The 21,832-nt window shown below is 31.8% G+C and overlaps 2 protein-coding genes across 7 annotated transcripts; both read right to left on the reverse strand.

Moving 5' to 3' along the window:
- Positions 1–3,393: 3,393 nt before the first annotated feature.
- Positions 3,394–9,099, reverse strand: LOC137811973 (Transducin/WD40 repeat-like superfamily protein). 5 transcript variants are annotated; one of them, XR_011081209.2, is made up of 16 exons: positions 8,846–9,098; positions 8,707–8,769; positions 8,572–8,615; positions 8,396–8,476; positions 8,240–8,313; positions 7,745–7,827; positions 6,994–7,100; positions 6,709–6,851; positions 6,584–6,631; positions 6,411–6,463; positions 5,633–5,717; positions 5,482–5,548; positions 4,477–4,587; positions 4,103–4,253; positions 3,717–3,823; positions 3,394–3,574 (listed from the first exon to the last, which is right to left on the reverse strand). XR_011081209.2 is itself a non-coding variant. In XM_068613835.2 (15 exons), exons 1-14 carry the CDS (start codon positions 9,016–9,018, stop codon positions 4,141–4,143), a joined length of 1,245 nt encoding a protein of 414 aa, XP_068469936.1. In that variant the 5' UTR covers positions 9,019–9,099; the 3' UTR covers positions 3,394–3,574; positions 4,103–4,140. The 5 variants fall into 5 exon arrangements, 1 of the variants encoding a protein (XP_068469936.1); XR_016518719.1 differs by having other exon boundaries at positions 6,709–6,766; positions 8,846–9,076; XR_016518720.1 differs by lacking the exon at positions 3,717–3,823 and having other exon boundaries at positions 6,709–6,766; positions 6,852–7,100; positions 8,846–9,077.
- A 2,100-nt stretch (positions 9,100–11,199) lies between these two features.
- FMN/FHY (riboflavin kinase/FMN hydrolase) lies at positions 11,200–15,287 on the reverse strand. Of its 2 annotated transcripts, none has more exons than XR_016518721.1 (10): positions 14,966–15,287; positions 14,642–14,828; positions 14,151–14,281; positions 13,974–14,043; positions 13,799–13,864; positions 12,309–12,402; positions 12,069–12,164; positions 11,803–11,954; positions 11,640–11,723; positions 11,200–11,532 (listed from the first exon to the last, which is right to left on the reverse strand). XR_016518721.1 is itself a non-coding variant. In XM_068613836.1 (10 exons), the coding sequence occupies exons 1-10, from the start codon at positions 15,030–15,032 to the stop codon at positions 11,407–11,409; spliced, it is 1,134 nt and encodes a 377-aa protein (XP_068469937.1). In that variant the 5' UTR covers positions 15,033–15,287; the 3' UTR covers positions 11,200–11,406. The 2 variants fall into 2 exon arrangements, 1 of the variants encoding a protein (XP_068469937.1); XM_068613836.1 differs by having other exon boundaries at positions 12,248–12,402.
- Between the last annotated feature and the right edge of the window lie 6,545 nt (positions 15,288–21,832).

The following is a 21,832-nucleotide window of genomic DNA, read 5'->3' on the forward strand; positions in this document are numbered from 1 at the left end:
AATTATTAGTTTATTAATAAATTATAGAAAATATAAATATTTCAAAATAGTGTTAATTTATTTGAGGACAGAGAAATGGTTTTTATTTCTAATTTTGAAATAATAAAAATGAAGAATTAAAAAAATGAATCAATGAAGTGATCATGTTTGTATATATTAAATAAATCAAATATTTTAAAGTACAGTATGTCCATACATAAAAAAAATATACTTTTCTAAGACTTAATTATACTAAGTGCATATTTTAATTATGTTAATTTAATCATTCAAGTATCACAATTATGTGATTTTAAATATGCCATGAAGATTTTTAACACAGGAAACAATATGTATTATGTAGTTATCAATGAAACAAAATTTTCCCACAACTCTAAAACTCAAAAGTAAATATGTGGGTTTGATGGGTATGATTTAATGTTCCTTATTATTTAAGCTTCACCCTAACAAATTTGTCTGCATTTTGATTGGATACCATCACTTTTAAATTTTTATTTTTCTTCATCTTAGACAAAGTTAAATGAAAAAATTCTTTTCAAAATTGTATTGTGATACACACACGAGAGGGGAAAAAAAAAGACAAACATGGGTGGATCAAAAATTTTCATAATATGTTAAAATTTTAAAAGAGTAGTCTATTTAATATTCTTTAATATAGTTAATTATCATATTTTGTTTCAATTTTTGTAGAAACAGTTTACTCATGCATAAACAAAAATCTTTTAATAAACATCTATTATAGAGGTGTCTCCACCTGGTGAATTACAACTTTAGTGTCAAGTTACTATAATGAATAAGGACAAGATATATGGATGTGGAACTGAGTCAACCAAAGCAATGGGAACACTCTTATCAAGAGTTTTCTTCATCTTCAGTCAAGCAATGATAGAAGGAACTGAACAAATATAAAATAAGTTGAAGGTGGTTCAAACTGAGAGAAATGATATTGATTAAAAAAATGCTAAATAATGAGAGAGAAATTCAACAAAACAACAAAATGTTAATGTTGATGGGAAAGACAGATACTCAACCTTCTTAAATATGAACTACAACTTATTTTATAGCTATCTACATTTTACTTTGTTAAATTCTACTTAGTGACGAAGAATATAGTAACTAATTTTAGTCAATCACTAAATTGATTAGTACAATAACTAGTAATTTTTTTAAATATATTTAGGACACTCTTCCCTAATTTTCTTATAATAATACATTATGTTATCATACTTTAATATAAGATAATCAATAATTATTTTATATATTCATTATAATTTATAATTTATAAGTGGCAAAAACAAATTAGGAAAATCTTGTAACAAAAAATTGACTAAACTCATCAAATTAAACTAATATAAAATGTGTTCCCAGTCATTTTATTTTATATTTAAAAAGTCAAAATGTTCTTATCGGTCTAAAACACTTTTTAGAATTAACTTGTTTTATAAACTATTTTTGCAAACCTTACAAAATGTAATATTTTTATTTAGGAAAAAAAACTCAAAGTGTATCATAGGCTCTGTAATTCCTTTTATATTTTTTAAATTTTTTTAATAATTAAGAAATGTATCTTAATAAAATAGTTAGAATTTTTTTATTTTTTGTGATTTTTTTTTATTTTTTGTGATTTTTTTTATTTTATTTCATAATGAATGTATATATTAAATTAATTAAAAATTAGGCAAAATATAAAAAAAAATTTAAAAAAAATTAGAGGAGGATAGTTAAAGTAATTTCTTTTATCTATTTTCATATTCTACCAGTAACAATTTCTCAATTAGTATATAAAACTTATAGGAAAAATATATACACAAGTTTAAATTAACTTATGCATAAAATTAAAAATATTTTTTAAATAAAGTAATTTGAAAAATTATAAATTAACTGATGAAGAAATTATTTTTATTTTTTTCTTATTTTTGTTTGAATAAATTTATCCAAATATATTCCTATCCAGAATTTAGGCAGAGGTAGAAATTCATTCATATGTCAATTAATTATTATGAGAAACAAATCTCACAAATAAAGGATCTATAAAATTCAATATAAAATACAATATGAATGTTATTGAGGTAGATACTTGTTTTACTTTTTGAAGAAGTTTTCTTAAGTTACATTTGTCCTAGTTTCTTCCTTTGAAGAGAAAATAAATCTACACACAGTTGGGTGATGTATTTCATAGGATTCTTCAAAAAACTATTTTTATTCGTATATATTATTTTATTTAATTGGTCTTTATTTAAAATGTGTCAAAGATTAAATAGGAATTAAGATAAAAATAAAAATAAAATATTTTTAGAAACTAAATAAACATTTGAGATTATTTACTTAAATGAAATGAGGTTCACCCCTGCACTATAAATAAAAATTTATTTTATTTTATTGAATCCCACATTATTATTATTTTTTTCACTTTTGGAAGGGTTCCGCCGAACCTATTTTATAATGATTGTAACAAATAATTTAACATTTTCTATTTACTAAATTTAATAAGTTGTGTAGGTAAATATTTTTAGAAAAAAATTTAAAAATTATAAATCAAAATTACCTCATGTACACATTAATCTATAAAAATTATATCATATAGTTTATCTAAATTATTGATTTTAGTTTTTATATAAACTAGTTTTACTTTGAAAATATTATTATCTTTTGCAAGTGCCTTTTAAGGAGTCTGTGTAAATAAACCATATGTCAATGCATCACATCCTTCACTTATTTCATTTTTTTTTTCTGTTTTGTTTTCTATTTTACGTTTTCGAGTTTTCTTTTACTTATTGTTTTGCACCATTTTCCTCCGTTAAAAATTATAGCGTAAAAATTAAATTATAACAAAATATAATATAATATTTTGAATTTAAGAAATGAATGTTTAGACGTGGAAACTGGAAGACACATGCACCAAAACGTGGCACTAATGTAAACAGTTTAATTTTATCATGCAATCTCAAACTTTTATGTAGAATAAATTTATTATTTTTATGTGAATTTTTTATATTATTTTATAATTACTATTTTCAGAGTCATGCTAATAATTTTTTTATTGATGGTATACATTTTTTATTCCATTATATTATTTTGAAAAACTCAATAAACAAATTCACCGGGATTAAATAAATTAGTTAGTAATAAAGTTTCCTAGATTTGTATATGTTTTTCCAAAATTATTCTTTTTATAAAATTGAGACATAATCTTAGTTTTCAGGCTCAACTATCAAATTCAAAATCATAAAAACAATTGATATTTATATTCTCCCTTTTAACTACTCTTTAGAACTTTTTACAATTTTTCTTTTTAAATAACTAATTTTTTACATTTAAATAAACATTCATCTACACAGTAAAAAAATTAACTATAAAGTTAAAGTATTTTTATAATTACTTTTTATAAAAAAAACATAACTTCATAATATATTTTTATTTCAATAATTATTATAATAATATTTTTTTTCAAAAAAAATGGACAAACATTCCCACCAGTCCCCTTTAATGGTAGTAATTGTAACGTTCTAGAGTCAACCATGACTCAGTCCAGTTAGTACGACTAGCCGTGATACTCTTTCCTCCAGATTCCACCGACCTAGAAACAGGAAAGACCAAGAATATACATGACTTTTTCGGCATAAAATATTACGATAATCTGCAATAAACATAACTAATAAGAACCACCATTATTTAGATATTAACTAGTTAAAGTGAGTCTGTAAAAAACCTAGTCATACTTTCATGTCCCTGTTCGTCTAGACAAGATAATCAGTGTTTCTTTGTTGTTGTATATAATAATCGAATATTACTTCAAATCCCAAGTATAAGACCGCTTTTCACGTGACTGTTAAAGAAAGAACAAAGAAAGAACGATTCTCAAAAAGAGGTGCCGGCCAGAGTGAAGGCTGAAACTTCACTATCAAGTAAAAAACAGTAGCAAATATCTCACCAACAACATAACCAAACAAGTCCAAATCCTTGCTCCAATTAGAAATTTACAATTTTACACGTATAAGACATATATGCAAAACTTTGCTCAGTTTTTTTTGTCAAAACAAGGAACAGTTGAACAGTGAACCATTATGATCATTGGCAAGAAGCCGACAAAACAAACTTGTTTTACCTGATCGTGTACAAGGTGGCCGCAAAACATAACAAATTTCAGTCCAAGTAACCACTTTCAGACTGATTGTTGAAACTGCCATTGCTTTTCATGTCATCATCCATCATTGAATCACAACAGAAAGTCCATACTGAGACGCAATTTTCACGACCTATATTTATATCAAACACGATTAAAGTTATCAATGGAGAAAAGTAAAATTAGCGAAATTACATTAGGTAGCACAAAATATATAATGTTTTTTCATAACTTCCTGAAATTATGGTTCACAGATAATATAAAATTAAATTACTTCAGTAAAACCATGCCAATAATGAAAGAACCCTTGGCAAGGGGAGAGGGAGGTCTGTATGTCTATAATAGTATAACAATACCACTCAAGCACAATTCTTCATCGCCGTCGTCTGGAATTACGAATCTTCGGTGGCCTGAGGATGACACGGCATGGGGTAGAAATGGATGGAATGAGAAACCATTAACCGTGTCTGCACAACAAACAATAAAAAATAAAGCTTATAGCAGTTACAAAATGAAATATACACAGAATTTACAACCAGCTGCTGATTACTAACTTGTAATAGCTTATTACGCATATAATTAAATTTTTATTAATGGAAGGAAAGAAATTTCAAGAAAAAATAAGGTCCCTACTTTGATGTCAGTCCAATATGCTAAGAATATAAAAGTGCATGTAAATACACGTGGCAAAACGTTGCCTCTTTATTTACAAAGGATTCAAATTTAGTAGATGATCAGAATCTGAATATAGAGACAGAGAAAGAAGAATGTAGGGTATGTGCAGATCAGGAAATGGTAATAGGAACTGGGATATATAAACCAAGAACACAAGCAGATCATGCAAGAATCATCAGTAGCATGTACTTTAACAGAAAATTAGTTTTACTGCTATAATGTCATCATAGTTTGATCTATATATCACTACGTTGCATAAACATGAGGATGAGGATGAGGATAACAACACAGGCAAAACAATGGGGAAAATGGAATTTGGAGGTAAACTAGAAGCAACCTGAAGATAAACTAAAACATAAGGAAGGATGTTATCAAAATGACATGAGCAAAGTTGAAAGAAAAAATAAATTGGCAATTGGGAGGGTGTTAAAGATATAAAATTGCAGCACTACAAAGGTTTAAATAGTTCAACTATGGCGTTCAAGATATAGTAAGAAAATAGATAATGAACTGAAATAATTTGAAAGTACTACAGAACAATCTGAGAATAAATGTACAGTAGAGGTTGCTCTGGAAAGGCAAAATACTTGAGAAATTAATAGATAAGCCAAAAAAGGGGCACGAAAAATGCAATCAAAGCCAAGATTGAGAAAAAATACAAGTATCAACATACAGAACTTGAGTACCTAAAGCAGCCTCGAAACTTGACACCCACTGCCCAGTTTTAAGATCATAAATATGTACTAAACCATCCTGAAACCAAAAAAAAAATCATTTAAAACAAAACTTAATATTGATTGACGATCTTGGATGTTGCAAGAGGAATGCTCAAGCTACCTGGCCACCTGTACCAAGATGCTGTCCAGAAGGGTCAATATCAAACAGTATCCGCTGATTGGTGTTTTCTGATGATCTGTATAACCTAGTAACAAGGTGCAAAGATGCATCCACTCAACTCAAAACATTTATACTTATAGAATAAATAGTAAAAGTGTGTCTTTATAATAAAAAATTGATAAATAATAAAAAATTGATAAAACAAAGAGAGATTATGTGATTGGAATCAGTCAAGCTTTCATAACAATGGAAATACACAAAAACACAATACCAAACAGCAACCTGACCATGCAAAAAACGAGGGTCTTTGGATTGACTATATGTAGTGCACGCACCAGCACTAGCTAAGGGATATGGGAATTTAGCTTTGGAATTTACTGGTTCTACCTTATTATACAAAGTATTCAGTCTGTGAGGCATATTACTGTGCATTCCCTCTGATTGTTAAAAAATGGAAAGTCTGGAAATTGAATAAGGAACTCATTCTTCATTTTGAGGGCATTTTTGTAGTATATAGTAGGTTATGGGTTTTCATTATTCTCTTGAACAACAGCTTGCATCAGTTTTGATTAACATAAAGTACGCTTCCATTTAAATGCATGTTAGGATTATCTTGTTTGAGCAAATTGGTTTTGCTTTTGCAGTTTCCTAAGGGAGCTCTTGGGAAAAAAATATTTTCTATAATTTAAGTTTTCCGAAACATAATATACAATACTTTTCTTCAATTTATACAAAATATTCATAGATAAACCAGTCAAGGGAAGATATAGAATAGTACTTGTAAACACAATCAACAGACTTGCGCACATCCCAGCAGAGTATATAAGGGTCCTTCAATAAATAATGAATGTTAGAAACTGAACTTCAAGTAACAATCAGCTTGGTAACAAGAAAATGACTCGTAGTCAAGTCCAAACTCTAGAATTAGAAAAGAAAATGTGCAAATCTTACCTTCCGACCTCCGGTATACAAATAATTTCCATCTTTGGAAAACTGGACCTGAAGAAGAGAAAACTCTAGGATTTCATCTCAATTTTATAACGTGAATAAACTAATTACAGGAAACCCTAACTTACATGGGTAATTCCACCTTCTTGACCATGCAAAAGGTACAATTGTTCCATGTTGTCCTCCCTATAAATAGCAGCAGTTTGACTGTAAGAACCCAAAGCTAGCATCCCAGAATGAAATGGAGAAAAAGCCACTGCAGATATAATACCTGCATTCATATAACCTGAATTATGTGCATCTCTTTGTACCATAGAATTTTCCCAGACATTTTATTTATAGATGTTATTGCTGCTGCCACCCCCACCTTCCCGGCAAAAAAAAAACTTCAGAAGCCCTGATTTGAAAATTACCTGTTTGGCCTTCCTTTTTATCTTTTACTGTTGAATACAATTCAAAATCTCTACCAGGTCGATGTAAATCAAACATCCTAATACATTTGTTGTATCCAGCAAATATCCTACAAGACAAGGCAATAGTTTAAATAACTTTCACAAACACCTTCATCACTCATAATAAAGTAAACCAAAAATCATACCACATTTTTGAAAAACTGCTCCTAAGCATTACATATCTTCTAGAATTTTAATAGTGTAACTCACTTAGGTAAGGTAAAGTTATTTGCCAATAGCATTTGAACATAAAAACCCAAGGGATGCCAGTATATTCAAATGCCCTGGTAAATATGTTTTAGTGATTGTGAATATAGTTAAATGTGTCTTTCATCCTCCAAGATATTTTTTATTTGGGTTTGGTACCTCCCTATAAAGTTTACGTTCCTTATCACCACACATGTCACCTTATAATGCTCATTGATGTAACATGGCTACGTCATCACTAAAAGGCAACAGTCTGGCACAGACCATTTTTCAAATTTATTAGAAATAAAACCAACAAAAAATTGAACTGCAAACAAGATTAGCCATATTTGCAAGGATTAGAAACATAAGTAAGCATAAATGTCCTAGAGAACGTTTATGAAAACTTGATGAGGAAAAATTATGGGACCTGTGGGCATGAAATATGAGTTATTATCATAGAAATATTGTGTTGTGCATCTACAATTTGCAAATTATTGGTACTTGAAAGAAACAAATAGCTTACTTATTCCCTGCAGGATTAAAAGCAATTGAAAAAGCAGCTGTAATTTCATCCATTGCATCATATGCCCGATATGTGCAACGCAACTGCAAGTTTCACCAAAAACAATGGTCAAAAACCATAATAGCAGCACAAAAACCATAATGCACCTTCAAAGCTGCCAATAATATTTGTTCTTAGCAGTAACATTTGAGATTTTAAAAAACGTTCCACGACTGGGATTTTATTTGCAACATCAATGTTTATGGTGTCCTCAATTCCATGCAATACCAAGTAACGACGAAATCACAACTGTTACCGTGACCATTTCTTAAAACATTGGTAGCATTACTAACACTTCAAAGAAAAACTATATCCCCATTCAACCAGTGCTACATTTATCCGTCACCTTAATATTCCATTCCATTTTTTAACTTCGATACTTTCGCAAATCATTCAATGGCTCTAGGACGTCAAACAGTTTAAGCACAAAACTGAAATGAGAAACAAAGAAAGTACCTGGCCAGAGGTAGCATCCCATAAATGAATCGGATGGTCCCGAGTAGTAGTCGCAAAAACATTGGTCACCAGATCTTCAAATATCCAATACCATAGACCGATTAACACCATCACTATCAGTTATTAAGACGCATAGAAAACAAAATATTTTCTTACCAGAGGAAGACATGTAAGGATACCAACAGAAATCGTGTATAGACTCTCCTTCATGCATGACTACGTTTGCGGCAAAGGAATCTGCAGACAACAACAACAACAAACAATGAACACGCGAACTTCATATAGCAGTTAATCGCGTTCGCTTGTTTACATATTCGGAACAGCGCGATTACCGTCGTCGGAAGCAGCAACGGGAGCTTCGCTTTCGGTTCCCGGTCTGCGAGGGGAAAGCGAAGTGAATTATTTGTACAGAATTACAAGATTAGATATAGTGAGATCGGAATGGAGTTTGCGAAGAGAAGGCTTACGGCGCGAAGAGGCGGAGAGTATTGTCCTCGGAAGAGGTGAGGAAGCAAGAACCGTCAGGTGACCTAACAGAGAAGCAGAAGTTGAATTGGAAATTGAGAAAGGTAGTAGAAGATAAAGGAGAGTGAGAGTGTAGCGTACCATTTAACGGCCTTGTGGAAATTGTTAGGGTTGGAGGGAGTGATGAACTGACGGTGGAAATGGTAGGTTCTGTGAGGAGAGACTTCAAAGCGAAGCGCGGGGAAGGAGTACTCTTCGTTGGTGTTGGTGTTGGCTTCATTGGATTCGGATTGGACCACATTTTCTTCTTCCATCGCTACTGCACAACCACGCTCTTTGTGCTGCTACCGGATTTGCTGAAACCTTTAACTATAAGCGCCAAAACTCACTCCCTCACACTTCCAATTTTTTTGTTTTTTTTAATTAAAAAAATTAGATAAATAAAATATATTTATTTATATCTTATACCTAGTAAAGCGTTAAAAAAAATCATAATGAGAAGAAGGAATTGGAGGTGAATCTTTAACTATTATTTTTACACTAAATAATTTATTTACTTCAACACCAGGACTTATTTATAAATGAATTTTTATTTACTTCTCATACATATTTCTACTTATCTTTTAAAGTTTAACGTAATAGTAGTTGAATATGAGATGTTTAAATTCTAATAAGAATATTTAATATGTACTTTAAGGTTTTCGTAAAAAAAAAATAGGTTACATGAGTTTATGGTTTTTTATGATAACTCAAATTTTAACAAATTTATCAACCAACCAGATGGATAAGTTTTTAATTATTAATAACCTTAAAATCAACTTAGGAGATATGTAAAAGAAAAACTACAAACACACTTAAAAGATGAAACAAAAAATACAATAAGCACTCAGAGATATAATTTAATACTCTCATAGAGTACAACAAAATATCACAAATGAGTTGGAGTTTATCTAACAAGAAGGTGAACTCATAATTCTTTAAGAAAAACATATAACCTTAATTGAAAAACCACAATAAAAAGTATACTAACTAGTTATTAATGGTGATTATGCATAATCTGTGTATAATAATGTCTCTCAAATTAAAATGATAATTAGCTCATCAAGTTTAACACTTACATTCAAAGAAAGAACAAAAGAAAAGGAGTCTCAACATCCAGAGATAGTTATAGAATCTCATCTACCTTCATAACCAACAATTGATCATTCACACCAAATGACTCTCCAACATGATTTGGGAAAGGAAGAGTATTCTCTCATGGAGAATACCATGAATGTATCTCTCCCTTTAATCATGGAGAGTTATGGTGGTTCAACAAATTCTAACAACCATGTTAGACCATACAAAATGCAAGGTTAGCCTCTACACCAACAATATCCTATGTACATGCTCATCAAAGGTGATACTTCTTATATCATTCTCAGCATAATGCAAACAATAAACCTACTAAAAGTCATCATATTCATTCCACACAGAACCATGCACTTAGCAATTAAGCTAAACTTCATTATATAATCCAAGGACACACCACAATGCAATCACATTCAATTTCGAGAAAAACCAACTTTCATTATGAGTTAATTAAACTACTATATGTTAACAAATTGAGACATCAATGTCGCCTTATGATGATATGATAGATTTAGTATTAAATTGTTATACTTTGATAGTTTCTTTTATATATTTTGTTACTTTCTTGGATTACTATTACGTTTAGTTTTAACTCAATGAAGAATTATGTAATGATTATTTTCCTAATTATGTAGCTTGGAAAAGAGTTATACAATAAAACAAACATTGAGTAATCAATAATGAATCAACTAAAAAATGAGCTATATAGTAGTAATACTTGAAAACAAGTGTTAAGTATTTCACAATTAGACTAATAAAAAAATGTTATACAATATAAAACTTTAATCACTAAACCCTAAAACCTTAAAAATAAGTGTTAATAACTCAAAAATTGATCTTAACTTGCAAATTAATTATTATGCAATTATTAGGAAAAAAGTTCTATTATTGAGTTTTATTATCATTGAGTTGCTTGACCATTTGTTAGAAGTTTGATAACGATTCATCCAACATGTTTTGTAGCACAAATAGATAAACTAATTCAATATCCATAGGTTGAACGCGAGTCAGGAGACAAGTCCTGAACTGAACTCTAGAATTTAGAATGAACATTTTATTAAATAATATACATATAAATATGTAGAATGAACATTTATCCATAGAAAATTATTAAATAGATTGGTTGGTTTTTGTAAAACATTTTTATCATATATCATAAATGGATAAATAGTTTAACTTTTACCTATCCATTATAATTTAATTTTAATTTATTATCCACTCAAGACCCTGTCTTGATTCATGACCTTATCTTTTAATAGAGAAAAAACATAACAGTTCACACATACAGAAGCCACGTAGGATACAGAAAAAAATGTCAGGAACTCAATTAAAGATCTAAAATTCTCCAAAATAGGCAAGTTAGATAGTGCAAGGCAAACGATGCCTTTTTTTAAGTATTTACTACGCATGTTCCAAATCACATTGCATTATGTCACTGATGCATATGAATCATAGGTAATAAGGGTATAATATGCAAACTTATTGAGTGGAATAACTGGAATGTACGCTTACAACAATTAACACCTGGGATTTCTTAGACAAGAAGCTGTGAGATAAAAAAAAAAGGTGTACTAAGAGCTTCTCAGATACGAATCATTCTTAAAACTTGAATATGAGGGAAGATCAAGAGCCCTTTCAGCGACTCTGCGGTCTTCATGAATTTTAGCTACCAAGCTTTCAAGGGATGGGAAATTGGCCTGTTATGCACAATGGCCATTAGTGAAACTTTCTAAGTATACGGGGGACAGTACAATACAAGGATGACAAAGAAAAATTGTAGGAGAAATACTCATTCAGTTAATACCTCGGGACGTATGTAACCAACTATAACAAGCCGCAGTTCTTCCCCATAGAAATTCTCGTTAAAGTCATGAAGTAACCATGGTTCCTACAGTAAAAAGGCAGAATATAATATGAAAATTCATTGGTAAATATAGTTATAGTTGGGGGTAGATAATAACACTTACTATAGTCTTTTCTTTGTTGTTATAATATGGATTCCAACCAATGCTCATCACCATTTTAAAAACACCTCTTGCTGGCAATCCAGCCCAACCAAAATAAACTCCCGCAGGATGTTCTGAAAGGAGATCTGAATATCCCTTTGTCGATAAATTTGCTGGAAGAAAATAGTGTACACATTACTATTAATATAAAAATACACCAAAGATTATTTAAGACAGTATAATAGACCAGCAATTGTTCAAAAAATAAGTTGAAACAAAGTACAAACCTGTAGGGATCCCAAGTTCCTTCGAGCCACGACCAAATCCCTTGACAACAGGACCACCAATATACCAAGGATCTAGGGGCAAAGTTCCCTCCACCCCTGCAGTAATTTAGAATACTAGTTCAAATAAAAGAAACACTAACAAATGTAAAGAGGACTATCTTAAAGTATTTGGGGTTTACAATCTTCAAAGGGAGGCAGACCCCACTTTTCGAGTTGCAAATCAAGTAGGGAATTGATCACCTCATCTGCTGCGGTGTAGAGATGCGACTGTTTTGGAAGTGATGGTACAGCAACTACTTTCATTTCAGCAGTTTTACCTGCAGTAACCCCAGGTCTGAAGTAGCGAAGTATACATGTTTTTAGAAAGATATGAAGGAAAAAAAAGTGTCCAGAAGGCATAGAGAAAAAAATCTAGGATAAAAATCGTCATTCAATTTTAGAAACCTGGTGGGAAATAAGCAGGCGATCTTTGGCTATTATAAATTATGCTATGATATTTACAACATGAATCACTGTGGTCAATAGGGAGAGGGGTAACCATAATGCAGTAAGAGTTAAACAGTGATTATTTTGTCTACCTTTTCAAAGATACAAATAACTTGAAAGTGAAAGAAGAATCCTTTAAAATTAATATTTTAAACTGAATTCCCAGTCCAGCTCAAAGTATCAAAGGGTAGGTTTGTGGGATGGAGACATAGTTTTAGAAAGTGGTAAGAAGTAAAGACCTAAATCAATTAAGCAAGGAGATACCGAAAAAATAAGTTTTAATCGTAATAGAGAAAATGCTAATTCAACCTGAGCACAGATGCACAAAGGACTGTTATGAAGGAATTTTATCAGGAAGAAGTACAGTACAAGAAGCAGAGTTACAATACAACCTTTTGTTTAGTCCATGTTTCCATGTAATTTTGGAGGTCGATCATAGGATTGCATTGGGTATGAGTTCAATCAGGTGTTAATTGTTGTTCTCTATTAGCATGAATGGGGTTTGGCCAAATTGATGGGTATTTTTTACATTAGAGTGGTGTTGTGCTGGGACAAAAATTTGTTTCATATTCCCATGGTTTATTGAGAAACAAATATTTAAAATATTGTCCTATATTTATATTTCATCATTTTTTTTGTTCTTTCCCATGACCATTTTAAAATCAAAACATAGAACAAGCACTTTTGTGTTTCCAATCCTCCTTTCTTAGCAAACCAAACACACTCATCATATACACACACTGCACCTGGTTAAACTCTCACAAATATCATCAAATACAATAACCGTGTTTCACTTCCTCAAAAACAAACTACCATCCCTAGGTAAAATGCATGTAATTATGACTGGCAAATATATCAAAATAACAGTCATCCTCAGCCAAAGGGGGTTCATTTACTTCAAATCCATAGATCTAATTACAAACTCAAAATTCTCATCCTATAAGGCTACAAAACCCAAACAGAATCTTTAGCGAAGGAGAGAAATTTAGAGATTCCCCCAAAATGTTTAGAACTTTTTTTTTCCACGAAGAGACCAAAAGGAAAAGGGGTTATCTTTATATTTTACAAATGTAATTAATAGGATTACAATAATTTTAAAAAGTTTCTCTTTTGAAATTTATTGGGGATAAAAGCAAATAGCAACCCATCAGAAAGCTTAACCATCAAAGAAGACTTAAAACTGACACAGGAAATCGTGTGAAAGATTCAGTACCAGGAGAGAAGACAGGAATCAAGGAACTCACATGGAATCTTCAATGACAAGACAGCTGGAGGGCTCAATGCCTAACCTCCTAGCAGCTTCAAGGAATCTAACACCACAACACAAAATATAAAAGTTTTAGGAGACGGAGATCTTTCAAAAGTAGTGATCAGGTGACCTCAGTAATCTAAGCTAGAGAATACATTACTGCATCTCACATTTCAGGGGAAGGTTTCCCTGTTCTTACTTCATCTCCACCGATTATAACAGAGAAAGAATTCTTCAATCCTGCACGCAAAGAAAATAAAAGAACAAACAAGCCCATACTTACATTAACACACAAAACCAAAGGCAAAAGCAACAGAAGAAGCCAAAGGTTCCTGAAATAGACCAACCATCATGATATGATATTTTGGCTTCAACGTTTTGCCTTGGAGAGTTTGAGGCCAAGGCCATTGGAACTCCATGACTCTTCAAATGTTTAATCAATCGATTAGCACCAGGAAGTGCTTTAATGTTGCACCACCTAAAATGCCAATAGAACATAAAATTTAAGAAAAAAATCCCTCAGAAATTGGAAATACAAGCTCAATATCTCCGGCTCGAACAAAGATTTCAGACAAAAGATTACTAGTTTCATCTCAGGACAATGTATTAATAAATTTTCAGGGGTGAATCTCGGGTGGAACTCTACCTTCACAAAAAAAAGTTATAAATTTGCATTCTCTAGCTCATAAGTTCAGTAATCCAATATTATTAACTCATTGATAATTAGTTGGTACTAAGCACACGGCATTTCACATTCAAAATTCAATCGACGAGATATCTCTACGCATAGTCCAAACACATAAAAAAGCTTATGAAGAATGATGTAACAGATTATTACTGGTCAGAGAAGAGAGGCGCAATTTCAGAGAGAAATTCAATCGTCGAGCAGGAAAGTTCATACTCCTGCACAACCGCAGCAGCGGCTTCAAACGGTGTCGTTCCTATTATTTTATGAGTTTCTCTACCGTCCCATTCCTTTCCGTACTTACCTAACAAAACCTTCAAAACGTTGCCCACGATGCCATCTGCATAAAATCATTCACAATCGCCAGCGTTATAGAATAAAGCCCCAATTACGAAGAAAAAAAATGCAGCTCCTCGATTACATGCTTCAACTGTGTGAGCAAAGACGAATATTCTGTGTTGACGAATGGCAACAAACCTGTGTTGAGCAGCGTGCCGTCCAAGTCAAGGATAACACATCTAATCAACTTCTTTGCAACCGACATTTTCTCGATGAAATTAAGCTCAGAGAATTGTTGATTGAATCGAAGCAGGATGAAGAGAGTGACGGAGACGCACCAAAGAGAGCTTCGGAGAGCGTGGTTGGAATTCAAAGTGGAAGCGTCTTCGCTGCAATTGCGCTTTGTGGGACAGAGCAAGAAAACCTTCGGAGTTCTCCAGAGAGCACGAAGAGCACGGTTGTTACACACGATGATGCCAATACCGGGTCCGTTTGGCTTTTCTGTTGCATTACTGCATTTTCTTTTAACTTATTTCTTTCACTAACTAAACTAGTAATTGCTTTGTTGCATTATTTTTTTTTTATCTCCTTTAAAAAAATAGTTTAATTTTTATATATAAGAAAAAAATGTTGTTTTGTAATAACTTTTAACTGTAAATATATTTAAATTATCAACCAAGTTAAGTTTAAGCTATAAAAGAATAGAGATAATTAAATTAATAAAAATATTTTGTTTACTTATTTTAAAAACATAAAGAATTAGATCATTTAAGTAAGGTGTTAAATATTTTAAGAAAATAAGTAAAATCTTGAACTTAAGTATAATAGACCAAGAAAACATGATTAAGAGAACAGTGTCATGCCCGTGTCTTTCACTCTCTCTCCATCATCCCCCAACACCATTAGTGTTCATCGGAACCTTCTCAAAACAAATCCCTTGGGTTAAGATTCAATGAAGAAGTTATTGAACTAATTTCTGCGGATTGAACTTTGGGATTCTCTATTTGGGATTCTTTAGGCGATCGAGTTAAATAACATTAATGAAGGATTATCAAGTCAAATAACATTTACAAAATGTAATAAAAAAAAATATTTCAACTACAGTTGATGTTGAATGAGTCAAATTCACACTCCGAAATATCCAGGAAATATCTCAATGTAACAATGGAAACTGACTAAATCGAAAGATACACTTCTACGATATCAGGGAGCCACTACGCATGATCGTTATTAACTGGCTATCCAGCCCACACAAAAAGGAACCCATAAGTCAACCTATAAGTAGAACTCTTGAGGGTGAGAAAGGTACGTTTTTCTATATTTCACAAGAACTCACCTAAATCCTAACACTAACAAGTGTCGGAGTGCAATCGCAGATACTTCGACCGGTGAAACGTCTACATAGAAAGAAATAATCTTGAAGAAACTCGAAGATAACCGACACGTCAACAAATTGTGTACCCAGAGGACAGGTCTTGCCTAGACCCCTACTCCATACAGGTAAAGATCCTATTAAGATTGAAATTATGGCAGCTCCACTCCGTCAAATACTAGTAGTTCTTTTGAATTAAATTGAATATTAAAAATGAACTACATTCATGCGTATGAAGATAAAAATTTGAAATGTATATATCTGTATTTCATGTTGCTAAAAATAAAATAAAGATTTTAATCCACAAATATTTGTTAATCATTGATATTTTCTAACCTTCTTAAAAATAGAATGAAGATTCTAATTTGCAGATATTTGTTGATCATTTTTAATATTTTTAATCATTTAGGTTTGCTAACATACAAGATAAATTTTTTGAATGTGGCTTCAATGGTGTTTTCAAACAACTACAAGCCTTATATCTAAATGCCAACCTCTCCCTCGCAAATCCTATAGTATAGTAGTTAACGGTTAAACTTTTTACAGATAATTTTTGTATTTTAAAATCTATCAATGAGGAGTTGATAGTGGACTCATACCTCATAGATCCATTAGAAAGACATTCAAGTTCATATAGTTAAAAGATTTCATCTAAGAATGTTATTTATGAATGTTTGTATGTTAGCTTAGTCAGTTGTCCACAAATGAAAAATGATTTTTATAAGACCTCTGGTAAAAAGAAAATAATAGAGAAGTTTTATTTTTAAGATAGTTTTTCCAGGGGGCATTAACCCATATTCCGTAGGCCTTGTGTTCGATATTCGTCCTTAGGGACAATTATTACTTCTGACAATGCAGTGCACTTGTCGTAGAAAGTCATAAATTGAAACGGATGCCTCCAATTCTACCATAGGCACGGTTCTCTCCCAAGCTGGTCATCCCATGGCTTTCTTCAATAAGAAGTTTTGTCCAAAATTGCATAATAATTCAGTGTATGTCAAAGAAATACTTGCAACCATTGAGGCAGTAAAAAAGGAGAGACACTACCTAATTGACACTCATTTCCAAATTATCACATATCAACAAAGTCTCATGGGGTTACTTACCAAGGCATGTTTTACACCAAAGCAACAAAAATAGGCTACCAAACTCATTGGTTACAATTTTGATATTTTGTATTGTCCAAATCGCCACAATTAAGCAGTTGATTTCCTCTTTCGGGTACCCGCTTCAGATTTTTGGCCATCTCCTCCCCAATCCCAAAAATCCTCATGCAATTAAAAAAAAAATTACCAGTCAAAATTGGGGATACAGGAAGTACAAAAAGTTATAGGTTCTGAAAACACAACATATACCTTTCAAATGACTTTTTGTATCACGGTCGAAGACTATATGTGCCACCCATAGAATCTCTACGCACCATCATACTTCACGAGTTCCATGCCACCCTTATGTTGGACACTCAGGCCTTAAAGCCACCGTGGCTCGCCTAGCCGCGTCATTCTATTGGCCAGGGATGTATAGAGATGCCAAATTGTTCATCAAACAATGTCTTCCTTGCCAACAAATAAATCAGTCAACACCAAACCTTTAGGTCTTCTACAACCCATTTCCCTACTAACCCAAATTTTGGATGAGCTCACCACATATTTCATAACACACTTATCCTCGTCTTTTGGCCACACGGTGATTTGGGTTGTATGTGACCGTTTGTCTAAATTTTCCCACTTCATAGCACTCCCCACCTCCTTCACCGCATCCCAATTGACTAATCGTTTTTCTGTTGAGATTTGCAGGTTGCATAACGTTCCCAAATCCTTCATCTCCGATAAAAACCCACTATTCCTCAACAATTTTTGGAAGCAACTTTTTCACCTACAAGGCACCAAACTCAATTTTAGCATCGCATATCATCCTCAAACAAATGGTCAAACAGAACTTTTAAACAGAGGATTAGAAATTTACCTTTGTTGCTTCGTAAGTGACCATCTGAAGACATGATACAAGTACTTACACTTTGCCGAGTTTTGGTATATCTCGTCCTACCACATCGCAATCAATACTACAACTTTCCAAGCGGGGCAACCTCCACCTTCCATACCAAAGTACGTTCTTGGCACGACAACGGAACCAGCTCTCGCCACCACCTTACAAGGGCGCACACAGGTAATGCACCAATTGAAGATCACCCTCGCTGACATTCAACGTCACATAACCCAAATCGCAAACAAATCACGACGACATCACGTTTTCAACGTTAACGATTGGGTGCTACTACGACGACAAACATACCAACAATTGTCCCTTTCTTCCGAGCCTCACCACAAACTCACTCGAAATTATTATGGTCCATATCGCATCACCAAACGCATAGGAGAGGTTTCTTACAAACTCGCCCTCCCTTCCTTGTGTAAAATTCACCTCGTCTTTCACATTGCATTACTTAAACCTTACCACGACCATTAAAACCCCACCCCACACCACCCCGACGACACCACTCTGATTTTTCCTCCACCTCCCAACACTCTTTACGACTCATAACTCAACCCACAACACTCAAAAAATAACTTAAACCATTTAGACTCTTTACTTCCTCCTCACACGACATCCTCACCTAACATCAACGAGATTTCCGCTACCAGTGTCCACCTTCAAGGGCCACTATTGCACGACCCTTCACTTATCACCTAACCCACCCACGTGTCATTAATGTTATAGCTGGCGCGCATTTACCCTCTCCAACCTTTCAAATTCACCCTGATTCAACTCTAACTCACTTAAACACCCCAACCCAACCCACAACTAAAACAACCACAGTCTCACCAACCACACACCCCCCTCCACCGATGCACCTTACTCAACCTAACAACATTCACTAGCCCATTCAAATCTCTCCACAAAATCAAATTCAGTCCCAACATCAACCCTACATACCTCACCCACGGCTCAACCAGAGATTCTTATCCAATCCTAACCCATTGATAATAACACCTTCTCACTCTACACTCAAAGAACCCATCACGGACCCACAACCTCTTCCAAATGCCTTTTCCAAATCCACATCCAACAACCTCGAGGACAAGGTTGCTCTACAGGGGACAACAATTGATAATGGGCTCATACCTCAAAGGCCCATTAGAAAGACATCCAAACCCGTATGGCTAAAAGATTTCATATAGGAAGGTTATTTATGAATGTTTGTCTATTTGAGAGGATCTTGGAAGATCTTTATGTTTTAAATTTTTGTTAGCTTAGGCCATCTGTCCACCAATAAAAAATGATCTTTATAAACCCTTTGATAAAAAGAAAAAGACAGAGAAGTTTTATTTTTAAAGTAGTTTTTTCGGGGGATGTTAACCCCTGTTTTGTACGCCTCGTGTTTTTCTTTTCTTTTTATGCAACCGCGTATCATGTGTTTATATTTTTTAAGTATTTATGGGTAGTGTAATTCTCTCCTACACATGGTTCGACTCTGTATGACTCAAAGAAGACTTACTACTCTCAATATCAAAAACTTTATTCAAATGACTACTTCCAACAAAAGAGTGAGGGTTATGTTAAAACAACAAATAAATAAAGTAAAACGTTTAGGAAATAAGAGATGTCCACATATAAAAACTCACTTGACTAAAGTTATTAATTAATAATATAAGATATTTGTAAATATAAGAGAGTATGAAGAGGTTAGTTAGTACTTCCTTGAAGTCATGTATTTATGTATGCTGAATAGACGATTAATAAAATATTAAAATGACTATTATGATCATAATATAGTCATTTGACGTGTAAAATGTCTTAATTGCTCGGTTATAATATTAAATATTTGATTACCAAGTTAAATGTATTGTAATAAACAACCAATGTATTTTTCTTTAATCATTTTTCTTTAATCATAAGTACATGTAATATAAGATAAAAATCTAAGAAGACATAAAAGTCATGAAAACTCATAAATCATGTATAGGCACAAGATAAAAGTCATAACTAAACTTTAGAATCACAACTATGTATAAAATCACTCAAGATTATGTTGTTAAAATTGTTAAAACATACAAATTAAGAAATGAATTTTATTAAAAATATGATTTATTAAATGATGATGTCTGATATTGCTATAAAGTGAAAATTGAAAATTAGCTATATATATTGTGAATTCTTAACTATTAAATAAAAGGTAGTAAAATAGTTGAATATTATTTGAATACATGAAAGTGAAGCCAGATAAATAAAAAAGAAACTAATTTTCTTTTAAGAGTAATAGACCCATTTGTTTATTCCAGCATAGGAAGCAATTGAAATAATGCAAGATGGAGAAATTGTCGTTTCTCTTTTTTTGTATATTTATTGATTTGGACTGTATATTGTCTTTTTTATTGGATTAGTGACTCAACACATATCACTTCACCGTTCACGCACACCCATCGGCCACAAAGGTACTGATTTAATTGGTATGCTTTCCTTGCACCAATTGGTCATCGGTATAAATGTTTTATATTTAGTATTTTCATGATTCAAAATTAAGTATACTCAATCAAACTTCTTATTTATTGGAATTTCAGCATTGATTTTTGTTGTTCAATCCATATTAACTCAACTCATCCATTGTATTACATATTTTAAAATTTAATTTAGTGTTCGTACATGTTTGTAAAATATAAAAATTAAGAAAAATTGCTTATGTTATAACACAGTATTTTCACAATATCTTTAATATTCCTGAATTACTTTTATATAAGTGTTTAAAACTTTTATCCAATTATTATTTCAATTTAAAACTCTATAAACTCATTTTTCTTCTGATCTTTCTAAGAGTATTTATTGTTTATTTTGAAAAATAAGTATGAGTAAGATACTTACTCTTTTATTTATTTTTTACATAAAATTCATGCACTCTATAAAATTAGATTGATTAACCTCTTGTCTTTCTTATAGATTTTAATTTCACTTTTCTAATGGAATTTAGTTTAAGGAGTCAATAATTTTTTAAAATTATGATTATGATGACATAAGGTGAGTTGCTTGCCTATGTAATAGAGAAATGTAAATTATTATATAAAATATCATGAAATTATGTGTAATATTTTTTATAAAAGTAGAAATACGAGTAAATATGTTTTAACTCTCCATTTTCGATTTTTTTTGTTGGAATTTGAGGCAATATTATCTAATGTAGTAAATTAATTATAAACCTTTTACTTTCCAACCGACTCCTTCAAACTTTTATATTGATTGTGCCTCTATATGTGATTATGCATATTTTCAATCACATTTGCTGATAAAAAAAATCACATTATTATTATTATTATTTTACACTTATGTAACTAAAGAAATACCTTAGCTTATATCCGTTTTATAGTTTTAATATTTCACTATGTATAATATTGAATTTAAATATTTTCGTATATAAAATTTATATCTCCATATTAGTTGATTGATGCCTATAGGAGTGATGACATGCTTTCTTTCACACCAAGTTTTATCAATTGATTACAAAGGTAAGTAAAGCATAATTGTTGAGAAGATGGTGATTTTTTATTATAGTGTACGTGTTGTCCATTTCTCTTTCGAATTTCTTTCAAATTTGGGCATTTATAGAATGGATTTTTCTGAAACGAAACTCTCTCCAAATATTATCTCCAAATATTTTTCAAAATGATTACTAATTCAATAAAATATTTATCCAAGGATCTGTT

Source organism: Phaseolus vulgaris, chromosome 2 (assembly GCF_051622355.1).
Source record: "Phaseolus vulgaris cultivar YP4 chromosome 2, ASM5162235v1, whole genome shotgun sequence".
In the NCBI taxonomy this organism is placed as follows: Eukaryota; Viridiplantae; Streptophyta; class Magnoliopsida; order Fabales; family Fabaceae; genus Phaseolus; species Phaseolus vulgaris.